The sequence below is a fragment of the Callithrix jacchus genome, chromosome X, assembly GCF_049354715.1.
Source record: "Callithrix jacchus isolate 240 chromosome X, calJac240_pri, whole genome shotgun sequence".
Classification (NCBI taxonomy): domain Eukaryota; kingdom Metazoa; phylum Chordata; class Mammalia; order Primates; family Cebidae; genus Callithrix; species Callithrix jacchus.
Window position 1 is genome coordinate 19,051,298 of NC_133524.1, and position 24,998 is coordinate 19,076,295.

At 37.5% G+C, this 24,998-nt stretch overlaps 1 protein-coding gene across 8 annotated transcripts in view; it reads left to right on the forward strand.

The window, feature by feature from the left end:
* The window catches only part of CDKL5 (cyclin dependent kinase like 5), a 196,521-nt gene that overhangs the window by 141,738 nt on the left and 29,785 nt on the right, over nucleotides 1–24,998 (forward strand). For 6 of the 8 annotated variants that reach the window (XM_078362838.1, XM_078362837.1, XM_078362839.1 and 3 more), the window contains 6 exons: nucleotides 1,519–1,578; nucleotides 3,792–3,882; nucleotides 7,524–7,713; nucleotides 14,064–14,144; nucleotides 16,626–16,777; nucleotides 22,000–22,966. In XM_078362838.1, the coding sequence (XP_078218964.1) occupies nucleotides 1,519–1,578; nucleotides 3,792–3,882; nucleotides 7,524–7,713; nucleotides 14,064–14,144; nucleotides 16,626–16,777; nucleotides 22,000–22,966 (1,541 nt within the window). The remainder of the gene's footprint in view (nucleotides 1–1,518; nucleotides 1,579–3,791; nucleotides 3,883–7,523; nucleotides 7,714–14,063; nucleotides 14,145–16,625; nucleotides 16,778–21,999; nucleotides 22,967–24,998) is intronic. The other 2 variants (XM_078362841.1, XM_078362840.1) reach the window with 1 other exon arrangement.

The window sequence follows — 24,998 nt, forward strand, 5'->3', positions numbered from 1 at the left end:
TCCCTAAGTTCACTGGCCCCTATTGGCATTCATGTCTCATTCCTTCTTACACCAACAATCTCTAGTATGTATCTTCACCTCCTAATTTTCCCGACACGTTAGTGAAAAGTGCCCATTGTGTACATTTGCAGGCATGATCACCCTGCAAAAAGGTCATAATTATACTCCCATAAACTGTTTTATCCTTTACTGCCATGAAGTGGGTGGTTTATAGCAATGAAAGGGAAATTACTTGCTCAGCATCATCTTTGACTCTATACCTATTATCTTCTCCTGATAATCTCTCTTGCATTGCAGAGTTTTACAGTAGTGGGACACAAACTGATACAACAGTGATCCTAAATATTTATCAAAAAGCATTGCAGTATCTACTTTTTGTCTTTGAATTAGCAGATAAAAGAATGCTATATTTTAATTTACCTATACATAAACACGCAAGGATATCACTTTAAAAATAGTTTCACTTGTTAGAATAGTTTAAAGGTCATAGGAAGAATGCTAACATATGTTATTCCTAGAAACAGTTTATATTTCTCTTGCATTTGACTCTCATAGCAGTTACCTTATCAAGGTTGTTGGTAGCATGGGTAGATCTCCACATCAACTGGACATCTAGTGTCTAGGGTAATGATTCTAGTAACAGTCTATAATGTAGTTTGAGGATATTAATGAGGATCTGAATTAGATGCATTTCCATCATGATGCTGTGATTTGGTTACGTGCATAGTGAATCAGTGGTTGTGAATTAATGGTAGAAACCATGATTTGAAATCTATAGATTTTATTACCTCTGCCCTTTCTCCATTTGCACTTCTATCATATGATATAGATGATGGGTATTCTACTCTAAAAATATAATTGTGAGATGCCTCCCAAGGAGAGAATTCAACTGTATTTTCTGTGAATTTCTACTTAACTCCCACCATATCATCAAAACATGGAAAAAATTAGAAATCTTATTTTGACTCATCCAGTATGACTTCAGCATCAGACATTGATAATTGTAAACCATGCGGAAAAGCTAAAGAGATGTAAATACAGAAATTATGTAGAAGAATGTAACAGAAAGCATATCTTGTATTTTTTCTCCAGTAAATATAATGCTAGCTATTTATTCTTATGTATTTTAAAGTATCTTGTGAGTGTAAATATTTTATATTTCTATCTCTAAAAATTGGTATTATTAGTATTTTATGAAGTAATAATAGTTTTTTGAGATGTACTGGCCTAGATTTAATTATTCTTAAAATTCTTTCAGAGATCCAGTTAATCCTTTTAATAGTTAAAAAGGAAAAAATTATTTTTGAAATGGTGGCCTGCATATTTCTGAAAAAGAAATTCATTGAGACTTTTATGTACCAGGATAAAATGTGTTACTTTTCTTTTTGCTGCCACAGTTTTCTATTCAAATTACTCTAGATATTTCTAATTAGATGCTGTTGCAGTGATCTAACAATGTCAATCAGGAGAACATAGAACATTTTTACTAATTTTCTTTTTTTAATCTTGACACTCCAGATATAAAACCAGAAAATCTCTTAATCAGCCACAATGATGTCCTAAAACTGTGTGACTTTGGTAAGTTAAAAAGAAATTAAGTCCTGGTACTTAACAGAATTAATTTATTGTAACACATAGGTAGTTTTTAAAGGAATATTAAAAATAATTAATATGTTTTGACTTAAATTGGTAGAGGAACATTCTTTTGAGTCATATGTTGAAAACTTGATTGCTGGAGGAATGCTGCTCCTTCTTTTCAGAGTATTGTCTACTATTTTAAAAAAATTGTCATATGGTTTTTGTTGAATAAGAATTAGTTCAAAGCAAATACACACATAAGCCTAAAACCTGATTACTTGACAAAAGTTTTTTAATGTTGATAGTTGTTTCAGGTTTTATCATAAACACCAAAAGTATTCCTCTATAAATATACATAAGTCTTTTGTATATGCGATAGTTATATATCTATAAAGTCAAAAGACATTTTTAGAGCATTTTCATTTGTTCCCTCTAAATGTTCAGTGAATGGGATTAGTAATGTATAATATTCCAGCTCTTGATTGAATGTATAGGGAAATTTTTTTAGGTGTACTCTCTCCTAGTAGAAAATTGTCTATGTCTCTCATGTAGATAACTCTGTATTAATCTCAGTTAACCATTTAAATTAAAATAATTCAGAAAAAAATTTTAGATTGTATGTTAGGTTGTTTAGGTCATGGGTCACTTTTTTAAATTATAATTTTGCCTAACCTGTATTCTGAAAAATAAACACTTGATTTTTTAAATGTCTTTTTTCATATTTAATATTTAATTGTTAAATATTTCATAATTACACATTCATCTCCTATGCACTTTGTCCATTGTAGCAATTGGAAGCATGTGTAGGTATTGTCACTTAATATTTTCAAAGGTTTTGAATATTAGCAACCTGTTTGCCTGAGAAAAAATGTTTTATGGGAGCTAATTTTCTTCATACTTTATGATAAGGACTAGTATGTAAAAGAGTCTTGCTATATCCTAAATTTTTAAAGAATGTGCTTAGGATAAAGGAAATATTGAATACTAGATCTAAAAGATTTTGATTATAGCATTTTTAGCATTTTCTTAGCATTATGATTTTCAGGAATAGCATCTGTTTCTGATTTCCTGTCTGTAATTGTGATTACCACCCAAAACAGAGACTTAAGTTACTGAAAATATAAAGCAAGTTATGAATATAAAATAATGCCTATAGAATGGTTAATAGTAGGAAAAGAGTACTCCTGGTCTGGCATTATTTCTCAGAGAAAAGACTGTTGTAAATGGTCAGGAAGTTCCTTCTGGCAGCACCACATGTGGCATTCTGTGTCCCGTGTATCCCTAGCAAGGACTTCCTAATTTTTCCCCTCCCAGAGCATGCAGCTCTTGGTCTGACTTGAAGAATCCCATTCAAAAATACAAATATTTATTCAAAGCATGTCTTATGAAGAAACACTGATTATCTGAAGTTGGAGGTTTTGTCTTGTGCTGTGATTGTTTTTAATTTATTGCTGTTTCATTTTAAGAAAAACTATTTTCCATGTCTCAAAACTGATGTACACCTTAATTTTCACTCTTAATTTTAATGTTCTGATTTGCTGTAACTATTCAGTGAACCTATGTTGTGTTTGGTGAGTTAGATGGATGATTAACTTATCCTCCTGCCTTATTTTGTGGCCCTAAAACCTTTTGAAAGGGTGGGGGTAAAAGTTATGATAGAGTCTGTAATTGGTAACTAAGATACCCCTAATATGCTCAGTCATTAGGAAATTATACTAATTTTGGCCTGCTTTGTTTCCATCACTGTTTATGTAAGGGCCAGAACTGCTCAGCAACAATACGTATGCAAATACTGTGTAAGTGCCACATAGCAAAATTAATGATCATCTACAATATGCTAGTTTGACTTTGATTTCTAGCTTTTGTGGGGACTTCATTTCATTTTTTCCCTAAGGTTTGGATTTATTGAGAGAGCTGATTTAAAAGTACGCTCTGAATAATTATAAAAGCATGGAGTGACTTTGAAAACATGGATTTCTTTAGCATAGTGAAGAGACTGGATTTGAAGTGAATACATTGTATGTCTTTCAATTGACATAGGAACCTTCTACTAACTTTTTAAGATAAGGATATTATTAATAAATAGCCCATGCAAGAACAGTCATCACATTCTTTTGATGTCGTTTAAACTATTACTAGTGCTAAAATATTTTGCCAACATTAATTATTATTTATTTTTCAAAGTTACAGCTTTGGACTTTTCTATCTTGCAGGTTTTGCTCGTAATCTGTCAGAAGGCAATAATGCTAATTACACAGAGTACGTTGCCACCAGATGGTATCGATCCCCAGAACTCTTACTTGGGTGAGTTACCGTCCCAAAATAGAATGACATCTCCACATCTGCTGATCCTGTTGTCATTGGCTTTGAGATCATCTATGGAAAATAAACTTCAGTTAATTAAATGTGTCAGTTACATATTGAAGTATAACAAACTACCTAAAACTTAATGGTATGAAATAAGCACTATTTTGTTTGCTTACAATTCTGGGTGTGGGGGCATCAGCAGTTTGAGTTCAGCTTGGTGGTTCTTCTGCTGGTCACTCATGGAAGGTATAGTCAGCTGGCAGGTCATCTGGGAGCTGGTTAGTTTAGGAGTCTAAATGGGTCAGAACATCTCTGATCCCTGGAGACTTATCCTCCAGTAGGCTAGTCCAAGTTTCTAAGTGTGATAGTTGGAGAATTCTGTGCCATAAGAGGGTGAGCCTCAAAGCAGCAGTAGCTTTCAGGCCTTTTTTGTATGGCTTTTGCCTCGTTGGCCAAAGCATGTTGCATGACCAACCCCTGACTGATGGTATGGAGGAATAAATTCCACCTCTTGATGGGACAAATGGCAGAACATATTACAAAATGGCATATGTATGGAAATGGAAAAAATTATTGTAGCCATCTTTGTTAATAAAATTCTACATGAAGAATGTGAATATCCACACAGTTTGACATTCTGTCTTACCTATTTGTTCATTTATTCATTCATCAAATACTTATCAAGTATCTCTTACATCCGACCATTTTGCCAGGCACATGGAGTAAATATTGAACCAGACTGGGTACAGTGGCTCATGCCTGTAATCCCAGCACTTTGGGAGGCCAAAGCTAGCAGATCACTTGAGCTCAGGAGTTCAAGACCAGCCCGGGCAACATGGTGAAACCCTGTCTCTACAAAAAAAATATGAAAATTAGACAGGCATGGTGATGCCTGCTTGTAGTCCCATCTACTTGAGAGGCTAAGGCAGGAGAATCACTTGAGTCCCAGAGGCAGAGGTTGCAGTGAGCTGATATCACACCACTGCTCTCCAACCTGGGCATCAGAGCGAGACCCCATCACAAAAACAAACAAACAAAAAACTAACCAATCGCCATTTTTTGTTCTGAACAATGTAAATCCTATTTGATGATAACTGGCTATTCAAACTAGCACTGCATTGATGATTTTGTCAGTAACTTCTCTACATCCATTCCCTTTGTGCCCACCCTTTAACTTTCAATGCTGTTTCATTCATCTGTTAGTACCAGAAAAAGGTCTTCTGATCAGGTTCTTTTCTTTTTAGCACATTTTAACTTTAAAGCCTGAGAAGGAGTCAGGAGCCTGTAGTTCTCATTAATAATTCTCTACCTACCCTAGTTGTAGGATTATTTTCCCTAGATTGTATTTCCTTCTTTGGGACCACCCAAGAACAGAGAAAGAAGTTATACTCCACAAATAAAATTAGATATAGTGATAATGATGACAAGTGCACAAATTGTAGGTTTCATTGCTTTAGCATTCCATACATGTATCTGGGGGACATGAGGAATTTAATTTTTAAAAATGTTTTTTATGTAATAGTAATATAAGTTTCTGGATTTTTTTCTGAAGAGCATGATGACTGCATGTTTAAGTTACTCACTGAGGGTTTGATTTTATATTAACTACTTATTTTCCACTATCTACCAATCATCTAGTAGTAATTCTTGATTTATTGCTGACCTAAAGCCTGTAAGAATCATTGACATCACTTTTTGAAAGCTTTAGTATTTTTTTTATCAAAAGCTTGCTTTATCCTGAGAGAGAAATGATGCTTAGTCACTTTATTATCTCTTCCATTGTGTGGGCAGAGTCTAGAATTTTTATGCTAATTTTTAATCTTACAATTAGGATTGATTTTCTTTGTGTTTGTCTGTATTTTTTCTGTGTACCTTTTGGACTCATTGGGATGCATAGTGCATTTTCTTTTGGGAAATTTGAATTTACTGGACACTTTACCAATGGAGAACTGAGTATGAAGTAGATCATTCTTAGAACCCCATCTGAGGACTCAAGTGTAGTAGAAGGGCTTGTTATAATATGGTGATGTCTGTAACATGGCCCCAAGAAGTTTATCTTGAGGACAACCTTATTGTGAATCTTCGGAGAGTATTTGCTGCCTAATAATACTTATAGAAAAACTAGAGTTATGTTTAGAGATGTGCGGTAGCTGCTGAAAGTATGGGGATAATGTAACTAAATTAGTGCTAAAATGAGCATTGCTAACTGATTGTCAAGTACTAGTTGAAGACTGTATTAGTAAAAATCCCTTTGAAATCAGATATTTGGTTATACATTAAGAATTTAAATTTTATACATTCTCAAGGCTTTGTCCTTGACATTCAGAATCATTCCAGCTGCATAAATTATTCAAATCAGATGACAGAAGAAAAATAGCTTGTAGTGGGTATGTGGAATTTTTCCATAAGTTTCTCCATCTAGCACTATGGAACAAATTTTCTCTCTCTCAGATAGATATGAAAGAATGATCAGTATCTTTCCCTGCCCAACAAACTTACCTAAAAGATCTAAGTGAAGTTTCTTTGTGTGGTTCTTAGGTTGATATGGGAAGGAAATGAATAAATGAAATATTGACTTACCATTGCAATGATTTGTTATCCTAGAAATCTGTTCTGTGTAATGTTAACAGTCCTTTGAATTAAAAGTTTTGTTTCACTACTGTTTCATTTTGGCATTCCAGAGTTTCATTCCATATTCTTTTTTCAATATTTTCTTTTGAGTTTCCCTTCTTAAAGCTTGGATTATTTATTTATGTTTGAAACGTGTGTGAGCATGCGCGCTTTGTGTGTGTGTGTGTGTGTGTATGTGTGTGTGTGGTTTCTTAATTTGCTATAAATAATTTTAACACTCTAGCTACTAGGAAATAGATATAAAACTGTTTTGAGGGTACCTAGATTTTCATATACAAACCTCCATTTATCAATAACAGCAGCACTCCTAAAGCCCTCTGGTAAACTCACACCCTAGAAGAAAGCTATAAACTCCTAAGTGAACTGGAAAATGTTTTGAGGGGAATAGCTACCATAAAGCTCTAGATACATAGGCTACGCACATATTATATTCAAATAAATAATATGGTAGACCTTAGCACAATCTTAGCTATCAGAAACTGTGATGCTGAGTAATGGAAGGTTAAATAATATTCATTGTTAAGAAAACACATAAGTCAGTCCATAGTAAATTTTAATAGACTAAACTCATAAAATGGATAAGATGTATCTTTTTGACATTTAAAGAGCTAAAGGATAATTATTTATCCTAGAAAATACAATTCTTTGGAAGCATTTCATTTCCCTAGTGAGGTATTACTTGCCAGACATGTATACTGTATTAGGGTTTATTATGCCATTCACGTTTAATATATATATATATATATATTTTTACATATATTTATGTGAATACTTTTCAAATTAGTGTATACTAAATTATTATTAAATTGATGGCTTTATTAGCATAGGTTTATTCACCTGTGTTCTTATGATTTACTTTTCAGCCTTACCTTTTTTCACATGGAAGATTTTAATTTCATAAATATACAAGTTTGCTGCAAATTATGAATTTGTTCACAATAATTTGGAAATTATCAAAACATTGTATTTTTTCAGTTGCCAAAATAATCTCTTCCTTTATTTTTCAGCGCTCCCTATGGAAAGTCCGTAGACATGTGGTCGGTGGGCTGTATTCTTGGGGAGCTTAGCGATGGACAGCCTTTATTTCCTGGAGAAAGTGAAATTGACCAACTTTTTACTATTCAGAAGGTGCTAGGACCACTTCCATCTGAGCAGATGAAGCTCTTCTACAGTAATCCTCGCTTTCATGGGCTCCGGGTAAGATGTTTTGCTGAAACCCAAAATGGAATCAATACTGCAATATTTGAATAGAATTCAAATACCATTTGAACAACAACAATGGAATGCTAAACTATCCTTTGAATGCTATTTCTTTTCCCATTATGGTGTTTATAATCCTTACCATAATATTTTATTTCGAAATATTTTATAGTATTTGTGAATTTAAAAAGTGGTTAGAATTCAAATTCTAATCTTTTTTTAATTTATAAGTTCCAGTTTTTCCAAATCTTTTTTAGCGTATACATTCTTACACTCTAAACTTTGGTTATCTTAGACTGTTTCTTTTGTTGTTGACAGTCTTGCTCTATTGCCCAGGCTGGAGTGCAGTGGCATGATCTTGGCTCACTGCAACCTCCACCTCCCGGGTTCAAGCAATTCTCCTGCCTCAGCCTCCCGAGTAGTTGGGACACTACAACAGGTGTGTGCCACTACGTCTGGCTAATTTTTTGTATTTTTAGTAGATATAGGGTTTCACCATGTTAGCCAGGATGGTCTCGATCTCCTGACCTTGTGATCTGCGCGCCTTGGCCTCCCAAATTGTTAGGATTACAGGTGTGAGCCACCACGTCCAGCCTAGACTGTTTCTTTATCCAAAATAGTAAGCATCCCCCAAATATACCAAATGTATGAATATTGAGCAAACATGTTTATAATGATTTGAGGAGAGCACTGAAAACTTGAATTCCCCAGATTTAAAGGTTCTTGTTTTAGTAAATATTTCTGGTCCACTGACAGTGAAACATCAAATCTTCTTTTCAAACTGGTGTATTGTCTTGGGGCCATGAACGGTGGTGACTCACTCCTGTAATCCCAGCACTTTGGGAGGCCAAGTTAGACGGATCACTTAAGGCCAGGAGTTTGAGACCAGCCTGGCTAACATGGTGAAACCCCATCTCTACAAAAAATAGAAAAATTAGTCGGGCATGATGGCGCACACCTGTAGTCTTAGCTACTCGGGAGGCAGTTAAGAGAATTGCTTGAACCCAAGGGGCAGAGGTTTCATTGAGCTGAGGCAGCCTGGGCAACAGAGTGAGATTCTGTCTCCAAAAAAAAAAAATTAGTGTATTCTCTTGGGCAGTCTTTCCTAGACTTGACAACTTTGTGCAAAGCTTTTCTAAGAATATGCTAAATAGCGTCTTAGAAAGTATAAATTTTTCCCAAATGAGGAGGAGTCACCTTATTGGAGTGCTCAGTGAGTTATAGGTTACTTCTAACTTTAATCTACCCCAAAAACAACTTTTTAAAAGTTTTCAGCTACTTTTTTGGGCCAACATGGGGCAATTGCTGGTCATTGTGGCAACTATAAAATAATCTCACCATTTCCTTCCTATCTCTGAAATGCATAATTCTCAAACCATGTTACTTTGCCATTTACAGAGTACTTTGTTTTTTTGTTTTTTTGTTTTTTTTTTTTTTTTTTTGACTTTCTGGCCCTCAGTTAATTTCCCTTTAGAGACCACTACTACTCAAACCTGGGTGCCCAACCGTCCAGCTCCTTCTAGGTGCAGTGAATGTGGGCGAAATGAATGGACAAAGGCATACCAGTGTCTCTTTTATCTCCTTCTGCTCTCTCTCTCTCTCTCTCTCTCTCTCTCTCTCTCTCTCTTTCACATTTGTCTGAGTTACCTCAGGCAAGTTTGTCTTTTCTCCTTTTATTTTTGCTTTTGTAAGCCAAAAATTTGCCAGATATGACCAGTCATTGGGGTGCCAGCAGTACATGTGGTTCAGCAGGTTAGCTCAACATTTTCAAACATTTGTCATACTAGATGTTGGAAATATGACAATAAACAGGACTTGTCCACAGTCTAGAAGAAAGAAAAATCTATTATATTCAGAAATAAAGTTAGTCATAATTAATGAATTGCATTTTCACTGAGAATCAATCTAAACTCTTTGCTGTAGACTGAGACCTTCCTTGCCTGACCTCATCTCATACCTATCTCCATTCCCCGCCCCCCCCTCCAGATTCTTTTTTGTTCTTTTGCTTCTGTAAACATTCCACGGTTTTTCCAGTTTCATCAACTTGGGACCCATGGTTTCTTCTCCTGGCAAGGTGCTTCCCTCATGTGGTGCCTTCTCATTCTGTCAGTCTCAAAGAGTGCCCCTTTCTCTGGCAACCCAACATACCATCCCCACCTCCTTCCTATTCTTTCTCCCATAACACCCTTTTTTTCTATCATAGAACTTACCACAGTATGGAATTATTTTGTCTATTTCTTTACTTGTTAATTATTAACTATCTAGTCCTCCCTCACTAGAATTTAAATTTCTCAAGGGCAGAAATCAACTGTTTCATCACATCACAGATATGTTTCCAGCATTTAACACAGAAACTACCATATCCAGTAAGTACGCACTACATATCTGAGAAGTGATTAACCAGTCTCCAGCATCAGCATTTAAGCTCAACTGTATTTTTTTTCCTCCCCATTTCTCATGCTTCTTCTACCCTTTTATCTTTACCTAACCTTTGACCACCACCCCCAAATGGATCCCCCGATCTTTCTCTTTTCACTTTAGCCTTCTCACATTTCTCAAACCACACAATTCTCTTCTTTGTTTAGACACTTCTTCAATGTTTCTGAAAGTTTAAACTCTTTAGGGTAGCTTTAAAAGCCCCTTCTTCTTAGCCCTGCAGCCTCATCTCTGCCTCCCTGCTTGGCCCAGTGTGTGCTCTTTGGCCACATTGAACCTCTCAGCATTTCCTTGACATACTGTTTCTATAGTCTGCATTTCCATTTCTATAACGCTCCCAACATTCACCCCTCTTTCTTCTCCTCCTTCTTCCTCCCCTAGACTCAGGCCAAATTTCTTCCCTCCATGAAGGCCTTCTAGACTATTCGAGGGGAAACTGGTGACTCAGTAACACTCTGATCATACCTTCTCTGTAGCACCCATTGCATTCTCCTTTAAGTAGCTGTTTGCAAATATGTATCTTCACTGGACTAATGACTTCCCTGAGGAAGTGAACTGTTGTGTTCACCTTTATATTTGCAGCACACCTAGAATAATGCCTGCTAGGCTGAATAGTGTTGAATGATTAAATATTTGATCTCAGTATTTTAACATTAACTGCTGGAACATTAAGCCTGGTTTGCTGGCTGACTTGTTCTTGGCCTGGTTAATGAGGCTCTATGCTGGATTCTCTGAAGAGAGTATAAACAGGTCTGACATGCTACTTGGCTTTAATAACTTATAAACTAGCTGAAGAATTAAGACTTTCATCCACAAAATAACTAGAAAACAATACAGTTGATAAGAAAGCAGGGTATATAATAAAGTACTGCATTGTTTACCGTGTTGTATAGTTTTCTAATGTATTTCCATATGGTTTAGAACATGAGAGTGTCAAATATTCTGGAAAGTTAGAAATCATGGTTGGGGATTCATTAGAGAAGACTTTATGGAGCATTTGACATTTGAAATGGATATTGAAGAACGAGGAGCATTTTGATTAGATAGGTCCCACAAAGGATATCTTTTTCTCATTTGTCTGGGTCCTGTTTGTTCATAGTCTTCTTCTCTAAAAAGTATTATCTATAAAATGCTTGACAGCATATGACAATGCTGCTTACAAACATCCTTCAGTAAATTGCTGCCTCCATCACACTTTGACTTTTATAAACCTTAATACTTTTACATTTTAGTCTGAAAATGTTTTTGGTATTTTAACTAAATTAGTTTAATCTCTTTGGAGGGTTAACAATATCTTTTGAGGGAGAAGTTTTCTTTCATGATGTTATTTGAGAATGTCTATGACAGATAGGTAAGCACATGGGACATGTAAACTGCATCTGCTGTGCACCATGGACTCACCAGTAACCAGTCCAGTGAGATGCGCATTTGGATTTAGTTGTGTAGAGACAGGAAAATCTACAAGATGATGCTATACTGGTTTGCATTATTGTGATAAAGTAACAGTTGATGCCCCATAGTATAGGGCCTAGGCTCTGGAGTTAGACTGCTGGTGTTCAAGGCCTGGATCCATATTTACTATTTTGAATGATGTCAGTAAGTTATTTCACCATCCTGTGCCTCTATTTCTTCTTGTGTAAAATGATGATAACCAAAGGACTGCCCGATTGGATTGGTGTAAAGATGAAATATTATTTGTAAAATGTCCAGGCCAGAACTTCACACATAGTGCTCAGCAAAGAGGCATTCTCATTGGATTAGATTGGATTGGCCACATGATTCAGAAAGAAACAAGACTGATAGGGATATACGTTAAACTTCTATGCATGAGTTTTGGCTGTTTGTTGAATTATGTCATAGTAAAATGGCAGGTCTCATTGAAAAGCATGTAAATTAATTCTTTGAAGTTAGGAGTTTGCTTGGTCATTTTTTTATTGTAATATTTCTAATACCTTTTGACTTTCAGCATTAATTTTTTTGTCAATGAAATTTGACTCCTAGAAAAAGAAGGGGATATCTGGTAGCATAAGATACACCTCATACACAAAATATTAAAATGTACTGGTATAGGGTCTTTTATCACAGCATGGTTGTTGTCTTTCTCTTTGGGCTGATATTTAATGCTCCAGTAACATCAAAGGAAACCTCTGTACTTCCCTTAGGAGAGGCACCTAGGTTTAGAAAGAGTGTGGGTTTGGATCACAAGACTGGGTGCAAATACTAGTTCTACTGCTGTTTAATTATGTAACTTGCCTTGAACCAGTTATTTGAACTTTCTGATTGTCACCTTCTTCATCTCTAAAATAAGAATAATATATCCAGAATGCCTCGCATAACATCACTTCCCTCAGAAATCAGTTTTAGGATATTGCCTTGTGCATCTGTGCTGAGTTCATTCTATTCCTCTATCTGGAAGGTGCTGTCCTACTTTTCTCTGTCTTTACATTTTTCATATCTTTAAAAACCCAGTTCAGTTATTACCTATGGGTTCTTTCTCCATGGCCATAAACCACTTTGGTCTTTCCTTTCTGTGAGCTTCAACTAGAATTTATGGTTGCACAGTTTAACACTGATGTTTTCCCAACCAGACAGCCAATTCCTCAAGAGCAGGGTTTGGGTCTTGTATTTTTAGTCTCCTGCTGTCCAGAGCACGGTGTGGAGATGATGTCGTAATCACTCCTTAATACCTTGTTTGAAATTTTACTATATAATTAGTCCTTCCATTTACTTATTTAGCGTGTTTAGGAATTTTAGTACTTCGAAATGCTTGTATATTGGTATAGAGGAAATAATATATGGAAGCAGACTAGCCCTCACATTTAGAAGGGAGTGCATGGCATTGGGCTTTGCCAGTCATGTTACTCAGTACTTTAACATCCACTAGATATTGCAAAATGTGAGTTGGCAGAGGAAAGAACAGAAAGCGCATCTAAATAAACTTGACCTCTTCCCCTCATTTTATTTAAAAATGCATTTGTTAATCTGGGAACCTAGCTTTGTCTTTGGTTCCAGCTTTAAAAAAGGAAGGATTTGAAAACAGGTCATTATAAGAGCATATTAAAAACGATGAAAGAATGTGTGTCTGAATCCACTCTCTACTCTGTGACCTTTTAGATACTGGCCACTTACTGTCTCTTTTTTTACTTCTCTGTTTTCAAGAGTAAATGTTGTTAAGAAGCTATAAGAATTCTATCTGATGTCTTATAATATCCCTTCTGCTAGTCCCTTAATTACTATCAGTAATTAAGAATCATGTGTATAAGCAGACAAATCATGTATCCACTATATTAGAACTAATTGTGTAAGGAGATGATATTCTATTTTACTACATAATTAGTTCAAATTTTATATTTTAGTTTGTTTCACATGCCTTAGTATTGTCTGTCTAGATTTAAGTATCATCTTTCACCTGTGAGTTTTCCTGTTAATTGACACCCAGTCCCATTAATCCATATAAAAATACACAGACAACTGGCATAGTGGCTCACACCAGTAATCCCAGCACTTTGAGAGGCCAAGATGGGTGGATCATGAGGTCAGGAGTTCAAGACCAGCCTGGCCAACATAGTGAAACCCCATCTCTCCTAAAAATACAAAAAATTAGCCGGGTATGGTGGCAGGTTCCTGTAATCACAGCTACTTGGGAGGCTGAGGCAGGAGACTCGCTTGAACCCGGGAGGCAGAGGTTGCAGTGAGCCAAGATCGCACCACTGCATTCCATCCCAGGTGACAGTGTGAGACTATCTCAAAAAAAAAAAAAAAAATATGTAGACAACAAAAGTAATATACAAGTATGAATGTGACTGGGATTGGCATTTTTGCTCCTCTGCTCCCTTCTGTAACATTCACAAGCACATGCACACGCATATCCTTCCCTAAATGTTAACATTACCATTGTGTTGCTCTTACAGTTTCCAGCTGTTAACCATCCTCAGTCCTTGGAAAGAAGATACCTTGGAATTTTGAATAGTGTTCTACTTGACCTAATGAAGGTAAGGCAAGGTGATATATTATCTCTATAAAATATCTTTTGGTTTGTGGATTCTTTTATGTCTACATGTGACCATAGCCTGCTTTTATGAGTGAAATGTTAGAAGATGTGTAATGGCAAATCATGGGGAACTATATCATATTAAAAGGCATGTAATTTATTTAAAATTACAGTGCGATCTGGTATTGTCACAGTCCATCTAGACAGAATCATGAAATTCCTAAATGACATCCTTAAAATGGACAAAAAAATAAAAATTGGTTAGCACGCAAGAGCTGTTCAAGCATAAGGTTTTAAAACATATCTTAAAATCAATGTTGAAAGAAGAGATTCAACAATTTTTTCTGACATGGTATTTGAAGCCTCCCATTGTCTACACAGATTTGATCAGTGAATCTAATTTTCCTCTTTTTCTAACTTGGCCTCTTCTCGCCCAGACTCTTTCTGGTTCTACTTTAGACATATCAGGATCATTGCTAATGCTGTGATCTAAGTGTTCTCCCTCATGCTACCCTCCCTATCCAGAAGTCTTCCTGCTCTTCACTCTAAAAGCATTCTCAAATTATTCAAGTTTATTTTTTTTTCTCCAGTAGACAGTCAGCTCCTTGAGTGGGAACTATTTTTCATATTTCTCCAGCTTTCACTGCAGCCAGAAGTGCATAAGCAAGTGCTGGTTGTTTGATAGTAGACCTTCAAAGAACACTTGTTAATGGATCAGTTTTATTTTATGCCCAATCAATCAACTGTCAAAATCAGTGGAGGTTACACTGTGCATAGAGCCTTTAAAAGGCATACTTAGCACAGTCGGAAATTTCTGAGTGGCATTCTCAGAACTTTGCCGTGCTTTAAACTATGTTAATCTGTGTTTCAGGGAACATAGTGTACATAGGTATGGGGGTGGAGGTGGGGGAGGAGGGTGTGACATTTGGGAAAGGCCACATACCATATAACCTTTTGTAGAGATTCACAATATTCATTAATCTATAAAGGCTTTTAGAAATATCACAATAAAAAAGCATTTCTGTCTTACCCAATATTTTCCAAATTTAATTAAATACTCAATACTGTTTTTTTTTTTTTATAAAACTAAAGCTCTAGTGTTCTTCTGAACACAGATTGAAAAATGCTATCCCCAAAAAAGAACTCTCAAAGCCTTTTGTTTAATTATACATAAATTATCACTTAAATCGGGTAGGTTTTGTCAATATACTTTTTCATGCGGTCAATCCTTATTGATTGAGACCCTAATAATTTGGTAACTTTTAAAATGTAAATAGAATAAAGTAGGAACATGGAATTAAATACAATTTCATGTTTTCTGCCTTTTATCTTTCTTTAGTTAAAAATAGTTGAATGTTTTTGTTAAATCATTACCAAATATAATTGCCAAGCATCAGTGGGGTACCTGTAAAAGCTAGCACAGATAAAAGTAGAAAGATAACCTGAATATTCCTGTGCTTCTGCCAGTTTAGAAGCTAAACATTCAAATTCCTATTTATTTAATATCTTTACCATCAGATTTCTCTAAGTAAATATTTTTATTGAAATGCCCTTTCAAAAGGTACACAAATTATGTATATATGTCAATTACTTTTTATAATGTAAACATATTAATGTAACTCTACCCAGATGGAGATAGAGAAAATTATTAACACCGTGGAAGCCTTCTTACCACTCCTTCCAGTCTTTATGCCCCCCACCTCCTCCCTGCACCTTGAGAAACCACAGTACTGATTTCTGAGTAGCTGAGATTGCAGGCATGAGCCACCACGTCCAGCTAATTTTGTATTTTTATTAGAGACGGGTTTCACCATGTTGGTCTGGCTGGTCTTGAACTCCTGACTTTAGGTGATCTGCTTGCCTTGGCTTCTCAAAGTGCTGGGATTATAGGCGTGAGCCACCACGCCCAGCCCAGAATGATTTCTTAAGATCTTATGTCAAGTGGGAAGAAAGCTGAAATCCCACAATTGTGTGTATACTACTATGTGGGTAAAATAAAAGGAACAGATAGAGATATGAATAGAGTATCCGTGGAAGGATGCCCAAGAAACTGGTAACCTAGGCTGCCTCCAGAAACTGGGTATCTGGGGGACAAGAGAAAGATTAAGAATGTATTTTCTTTCAAGTGAATATCCACTTAATTAAAAGTATACTTTAAATTTTTTAATTATATTGTAAAAATGATTTTGATTAGTAAATGAGAAGTGCAGGGTATAAAACTGTGTATATAATATAGGCCAAATTTTGTAAAAAAAAAATACATATATAGGATGTTCAAAAAAGGGCTGGGATGATATATACCAAGAGGACATTGATGATGAGATTACAGGTGATTTAGATAGTATTTTTTTAATTTCCTGAACTGTGTTTACCTGATATTCTGCAATGACCGTGTATTTCTAAGGAAAAACAATAAGGTTTTTATTAGAATTTAAATTTGACTTTGTAATGTTCTTAACAATCCTAAATTTTATTTCCTGAGAATTTACTGAAGTTGGACCCAGCTGACAGATACTTGACAGAACAGTGTTTGAATCACCCTACATTTCAAACCCAGAGACTTCTGGATCGTTCTCCTTCAAGGTCAGCAAAAAGAAAACCTTACCATGTGGAAAGCAGCACATTGTCTAATAGGTAAATATTCCCTTTTAAGGAAATACAGATGCAGTGTTGGTCTTACAAGTAGGTGGAGGAGGTGGCTGCTTAAATGATGCAATTAGAGAAAAGAAGGAAAGCGCTCTTTATTCAAAAATATCTTCCTTATGCTTATTGCATGATTCAGAACCACAATTAAGGAGTTGTGTGGGTCTTAAAGACTTTCTTATCTTTAACTAGTATATGATGGAAAGCTATGCATTCCCTGGGAAAGGTAGCATTGGGTTAGCAACTAAGGGGGTTTACAGTCTCAAGAGCTAGAATATTCTACGTGAATGAGACCCATCAGTGATACCTAGAGGAGGAAAGAAGGGTGAAGGCAAGGGGATTTCTGGAGAGAGAAGAGGATGCCAAACACAGATGGTGGATGGAAATGTATCTAGTGTAATCTTTGTGACTGGACCAAGTAGATCTGGCTCTATGGAGGGGTCTTGTGTTTTGATTGCTCTTGTCTTTTACTCGTTGAATAGAGAAATTAATTTTTCGTAAGACAATATGGAAATAGTAAAGTCAGTGATTAAAATTGTTGCTCTTTAAATATGATTTTTCAGCATAATTTTTAAAAAGCTTGTTTCCTGAAAAAACATACATATAGGATTTGGGCCGTATGATCAGGTTGTCTTTCAGACCTGACTTTCCTTGATTCTGTTGGTTGCATGTCTAAGAGGACAGTGTCCTAGTCATGGTCTCCCTGTCTTCATTCATCTCCCAAGAGGCTGATCTTTTCATCTGGGCTCATTGGATTATGGGAGATAGGACATAGTTTCTCTTGTCTACTATTACAAGATAAATAGAAAACAATGATTCTTTATTTTTATGTTTTAGTTTTTTTTAGAGATAGGGCCTTTGCTCTGTCTTCTAGGCTGGAGTGCATTGGCATGATCATAAGTCACTACAGCCTTGAACTCCCAGGCTCAAGCAATCCTCCCACCTCATCCTCCTGAGTAGCTGGGACTATAGGAGCATGCCATCATGCCTGGCTAATTTTTTACATTTTTTTGTAGAGATGGGTTTTCACTGTTGTTGTCCAGGATGGTCTCAAACTCCTGGCCTCAAACAGTTCTCCTGCCTCAGTCTCCCCATGTACTGGAGTTACAGGCAGGAGCCAGAGCATCTGGCTGAAAATAGTCATTTCTAATATGAAGCTTTTTAATATAAATTTTCTTCCTACCCCCAACCTCAAATTTTCCATCCATATAGAGCAATTGTTCTTTTTTGAGGCAGGGTCTTGCTCTGTTGCCCAGGCTGGAATGCAGCGGTGCAATCATGGCTCACTGCAGCCTCTGCCTTCCTGACTCAGGTGATCATCCCACCTCAGCCCGAGTAGCTGGTACACACAGGCATGTGCCACCATGGCTGGCTAATTTTTGTATCTTTTGTTGAGAATTCCTGGGCTCAAGCAATTGGCCTACCTCAACCTTTCAAAGTGCTGGGACTACAGGTGTGAGCCACTGTGCCTGGCCAGGCAATTGTTCTTAACGGATCAGAATTTTGAAAGCTCAATACCTGGTACTATTTAGGTCTGGGAGAGCATCCATAGATTGATGATGACCATTTATCGTATGTTTGTTCTGCTTAACTGTGATAGTGTAATTGTGTTTTAGAGCTGTTTACTTTTCTTGAAAATGACTGGTTTCAGTTTGTTTCTCCTCACAACTTAGATTAGCTGGCTGTGTTTGTTGCCATGAAATTTTCGGACACTAAGTCAAGGAATAGTCATCATTTGGTTGTTCCTTTGCATTTAGGAGGTGCGAATTAGTCCTGTGTGTTCTTTAGGGTTACTGTCAGTTCAGGTGCTTTTATCTCCCTTCTACCTTAATTGTCTCTTAGCTCCTTTAGTTTACAACAAAAACATTATCCCAATGATATACAGTTCGGTAGACTGATAATATGTTTTTGATTTGTGTTATAGTAATTACTGTTGTAACCCATACTGTGAAGAGGCTGTGTGTTTGTCTTCTAGTGACTCATTTGAGAGAGTTCTTGGAGTTAACCAGTGGGGACCTGAGGCTCTCCTCGGGAACCTGTTTAGGGATCTGTTAAGGAGGATGTGTTTGATGATGATGTTTTCAGCAGATACAGAAGATAAGATTTGTATGGGTCCTTGAGGAGTTCTCCCCAGTCCCCTTTTGAAATAAAGGAGAATAGAAATTAATTTAAAATATCTGGAAGAATTCATTTTCAGGTCTTGACACTGTATTGAATATATTAAAGAAAAAGTCCTAAATGCTTTTTCTAGGAATGATCTTACCACATTTTACATGCATCCGAGCGCTTTTGCTCCACTCTTGTCTATGGTCCATACTTATTCCATGGAAGCTTTTTTTGTTAGAGATGTTAATTCTAGCTTGAATCTCAACACAAACAGTGGCTCCCTAAGACTTCTCAGGACTGTTTTAGAGATGCTCACAGCACCATATCACATTAGTTGCCACGTATAAACTCCCCTGTCTTGTCTCCAGAGATACACACACTATTGCGTACCTTGTCTTCTAAATTCTTTCTCTCTAAGAGAGGCAGTAGACTGTTGTGTTACTTAGCACCTGCCTGTCTCCGTCAGGCTCTCCTGAGGTTCTGCTCACCATGGACATGATGTGATGGTGCGTCAGCTGCCCCACACTGCCACTCTCCCGGTCCTGCGCCAGCCTTCTCTGTCAAAATGGAGCTTTGCACCTTTGACATTTGCTTTTAAAACTTACTTTAAATCATTATCCATCCATCCATCTGCAACCATTTGAGTTTATATGTAAAATTTTTTTTTAACTAGTTGGCAATTTAACACAGATTCTTTACAGTTGTGTGTCAAAGAGATCTATGGAATTGTCAAAGCTATATTTTATTGTTGCACTTTGGCAGAGCTCCAATGCAAAGACAGTATGATGCCCTTTCTATGTAGGAATTAGGTGCAAAGCTCAGTGGTTTCCAGCTAATCCTAAGACACAAGCACTCAGAATGACAGTTTAGGCTGTTTGTACATTTACAGAAAACCTAAAGCTTTGACACGTTTCTACCTTAACTGGGTAACCTCTCTTTTCATGTTAGAATTGTCTCTTACATTGCTCTGAATATGTTCTTCCTAAGATCCACATGTACGTTTCTGCTCAACATCGCTAACAGTGTTTCTAAGTATTCCAAAGGCTCAAGCAACTGCCTTTGCTGTTTTCTGTCCCTTTTTGGTCTTTGTGATCTGAGGACATTTCCCAATATCTGCGCATGTTATCTGTCTGCAATTACTGTCTCTAGGCCTGAAGGGGAATGGGGACAAAATAGGGTTCTATAGTCCAGGGAGAGCTGGAGCTGGGCAGGAGGAGCCACTCTTTAGAAGCTGTCATCTAGAAGGACATAGCCACAATCAGTCAGGGTGCAGATGCCTACAGGAAAGGAGCACGGAAGACATCTCCCAGCCCCTCTCTCCTCTTTGTCTTGTGATGCCTTCCACTGCTAAGCCCAATCAGAAGCTAGCTGGCTAGGAAGCGTGGGTGACAATCTGCAGCATTGGGTTCCTGAGGCCCAGGGCCAGGCTGACCGGGTGGAGGATGGATTGGAGGTTGAGCAAATGAAGAATAACCAACATACTTAGATCTATTTGTGGGTAAGACGGTCTGTCACTATTTAGGTTTAAAAAGTCACTGAGATATTTTAGTTACCAAGATATAAGTTGGCAAACAACTTAATGGTTTAAAACCTGATGCCTTTAGGATACAGGGACTTTATTGATCTGGGGATAGACTCTGTTAACATCATTTAGCAGAAAGTGAAACTTAGTATTTCTTTCTTTGTAATTTCTTTCTAGATCTGGGCTTTGCCATTTGGTGCTCATATTTAGGTATTCTTTTATTTAATGCTGCAATTCTAATAACCCAACTGGAAGAGATTAGTGAGGACATTTAGGAGATGAGCCCCCCCATACCCACACTGTCACAGGCTTGCTCAGTATCAGATTTTTGACACTCTCAAGCAGCATTCTGGCAGAGAGTAGTGACTGAAAGGTAGACTAGGAAAAGGGTCCTTATGTTATTTGATGGCTGAGCATGCAGGTTCTCATGGGGAAAATTGGAAGGCAGAGTTTCACAAACTACCATTCTACATGAACAACAAAAAAAGTGACTTCCAGTAGTGTCTCATGGGAACAAAACTCTCCCAAATCAAACCAGCTGTAGCAATAGCATTTTCGCAGCAAAATTTTCTAAGTGTATAGTAAAACCAGAATTGTGTAAATCATTATTCATTTTTAAACATTCTTGTCTGTCCCAAGCTATAATTATGTCCTTTCAATAGTTACGGTAGAACAAACTGATCTTGCTATGGCATCAGTTTCAGCTTTCAAATAGAGGACAAGGTTTTCCTCTGGATTTATATTTGGATTTTAAACCAAGTGTGAAATGAAGCTTTAAGTCCTAAAGGAGGGCTCAGTCGGTCTAGGATAATGAAGTGTTAAATAAAAAAGAAAATAATTGTGTCTTTTGGAGAGAAATGAACTCTTTCAGCTCTCTGTAATCCGGTATAGTACAGGATTCCTGTTTACTATACAAGGAGATGTCTGAAGAGCCCCAAGTAATTGCCACTTCTCCAAGACATAAACATTGATCATCATGTTTTCCAACAAACCTCACTGGACAGTTTACATTTCTTTTTAGAGTGTCATTTTCTTTTATTGAGTACATTGCCAGAATTATCATTCTTTGATTATGCAGGCAAAAGAGACATTGGTGTCTGTGTGTATGTGCTGTATGTATCTCTGAGGCAGGCTACAAGTTTTACAAATAAAAATGAAGTTCAAGAAACACAGTAACCTTTAAGTCTAAATGTTGTCTTCTGACATTCAAGCAGACAAAAGAGTTACAGAGTTTATAGCTCAGCTCTCTTCTTAGCAGTCATTCTATCACAAACACTCATATCAGTACCAACATAGTAAGAGCATGTTTTACCAGATTATCATTTAGAAACTGTTTTGACAGCAAGTTACCTGAGCATTTAGCAGTGCCAGGATAATTTCATCAAGGCCAGTGCTTTGTTACAGAGTGAATTGGTCTAAGAAACTGAATTGCTATTGATAGGTTACTTGTTATCGGTAGGCACATGCTTGAGAGAATTGATGTTTTTAGTCTTCCAGGTGTTTTAAGTATTTGTTCTTTTTAACAATACTTTTTGTGTGTCAGCTATTGAGGGAAACTGATAAACTTCTTTTGTTTTTAACATAGAAACCAAGCCGGCAAAAGTACTGCTTTGCAATCTCACCACAGATCTAACAGCAAAGACATCCAGAATCTGAGTGTAGGCCTGCCCCGGGCTGATGAAGGTCTCCCTGCCAATGAAAGCTTCCTAAATGGAAACCTTGCCGGAGCTAGTCTTAGCCCAATGCACACCAAAACCTACCAAGCAAGCAGCCAGCCTGGGTCTACCAGCAAAGATCTCACCAACAACAACATACCACACCTTCTTAGCCCAAAAGAAGCCAAGTCAAAAACGGAGTTTGATTTTAATATTGACCCAAAGCCTTCAGAAGGCCCGGGGACAAAGTACCTCAAGTCGAACAGCAGATCTCAGCAGAACCGCCACTCATTCATGGAAAGCTCTCAGAGCAAAGCTGGGACACTGCAGCCCAATGAAAAGCAGAGTCGGCATAGCTATATCGACACCATTCCCCAGTCCTCTAGGAGTCCCTCCTACAGGACCAAGGCCAAAAGCCATGGGGCACTGAGTGACTCCAAGTCTGTTAGCAACCTTTCTGAAGCCAGGGCCCAAATTACGGAGCCCAGTAGCAGTAGGTACTTCCCATCTAGCTGCTTAGACTTGAATTCTCCCACCAGCCCAACCCCCACCAGACACAGCGACACAAGAACTTTGCTCAGCCCTTCAGGGAGAAATAACCGAAATGAAGGAACGCTGGACTCACGTCGAACCACAACCAGACATTCTAAGACAATGGAGGAATTGAAGCTGCCCGAGCACATGGACAGTAGCCATTCCCATTCGCTGTCTGCACCTCACGAATCTTTTTCTTATGGACTGGGCTATACGAGCCCCTTTTCTTCCCAGCAGCGTCCTCATAGGCATTCTATGTATGTGACCCGTGACAAAGTGAGAGCCAAAGGCTTGGATGGAAGCTTGAGCATAGGGCAAGGGATGGCAGCTAGAGCCAACAGCCTGCAACTCTTGTCACCCCAGGTACAGTTGAGCACCTTGACCAGATCTGGTGGCCCTTCAGAGGAAGGTGTTGCAAGGGATGTAATGAGGGTCCGTCTACAATTTTCCCTACTACAGGAGGTTGTGCTTTTCTTGATAGGATGCATTTAGGGAAGCAATACTTGGCCTAATCTCTGTTGTGTTTTGTTTTGTTTTGTTTTGTTTTAAATCTACTTAGATCAACTGTTGAGTATTAAGAGAAGTCAAAAGTTTTTTTTTAGCAATCTAGTTTTTTTCTTGAATGTTCCTTTCTGGCATATTTTGTTGAGAGAATCTTATTTTGATTTATTACAGAATTCAACAGCTGTATGGGTTAGGTTTTAGTTTTGCTTAAAATACAGTGTGAATTCATGGGTGTTTTCTCTGATCTCTCCAAATGACATTTGCTTAAATCAAAACCTTTTGCTAGTACCTTACTCAATATTTTAACTGAATTCAAAAGTTTTAAATTTGTCCAAAACTATAGATAAATTTAACTTCATGCCAGGATGTTAATTTTCAGTCTTTTGGATTGTTTTTAAATCTTAAAACAGTATTTTTAGCATAATGCCTCCTCCATCTTATCATCAGACTCTAGAACTGACCTTAACTGCTTAAAAGAAGTAGCATTCTTACAATAGAGCATGTTTTAAAAATAATGTTTTCATGATTTCATCTATAAAGCGCTGTGCTCAGTGCCTGGCACAAAGTATCTAACAAATTTTAGTTATTCCTGCTGCTTCTGTGATTGCGGGGGCTGATATTTGGACATTGAACACCTTTTCTGTGCTGGATGTTCCCAGGCACTCACAAGAGTCTGAGAGAGCTCTTGCACTTGAGAAACTTACCTGTTCTTGAGGAGGATTAAGTGATACATGATAACAATGAAATAAGTAAGACCTAAGTCAAGATGGCTATAAGTAGGAATTGAGAATAGAGTGAGGTTATTATGAACAGGAGCAGTTAGAAACGGCTTTACAGGCAACTGAAGATCTTGCTCCGGGCTAGGATGTATAGACAAGCTTTGAATAGGCTGAAGAGTGAAGATATCTTCAGGCATGTCCTGAGCTAGGCACCACGTAAAGCTCTAGCTAGAAAGATGAAAAGAATAGGGTCCCTGTCCTCTTAAGTGTGTGGGCTGGCAAGGGACACTTGTCAACAGGTTGTTCCACTACTGCAAGCTTATATTCTGGCTTCTGCACTAGAGGTATGCTGTGTGCCAGGGGAGCAGGACAGTCCAAGTTGTGAGTTGTGGGAGCTCCTAGAACAGGTGGCACCTGAGTAGAGACTTCCAGGAAAGTTGGGAAGAAAGTGACAGCGACCTTAGGAAAGAGGGAAGAAAAGAGCATTGGAAGGAGAAGGAAGGTAACAGATGTTACATAGCATGGTGTACTTTGGGAATTACGACTTGTTCCACTTCACTGGAGTGAAAAATGCAAGATTTGGAGTGGCTTTTGCAATAATTCAAGCATGAGGTGAGGAGAGTATATTTGGGATTAAGTCAGTGCCAGTTGAAAACAGAGTGGATCTTCTACTCCTCAGAAGCAGAAACAACAGAATTTGTGATTTGAAGGATTAGATATAGGAAAAAGGAAGATTTCATGGTTTCTTTTCTAGGATCCCCTTTTTGGAGTGGAAGAGAATAATTTGGAAGTCACCTAATTCAACCCCTTTATTTCACAAATGAGCATGTCAAAGCTCAGAGAAGTTAGGTGAGTCGCTCCAAGTTTACCCAACTAGTTCAGGATGGAGCTGGGATTATGAGGCAGGCTCCAGGTGCTGAGGCCAGCCACTTGCCACTGTGTCTTGCTGACATGTTGAGTTTGAAGTGGCCTCTAAGCAGAAGTGTGCTCTAAGAGGCTAAAAAGATGGTCTGGTACCCAGGTGAAAGGAGAAGGCAGGAGGTGCCCATTTGCAGAGGCTGGAAGTGCAGTCAGAGGAATGGTCACAGGAGCCCTGAGGAGACACTGTCGGGAGAAAGAACATCCAGAGCCTAGAAAGATCTCCTGACAGCTTCCTGTAGAGTAGAGATGGA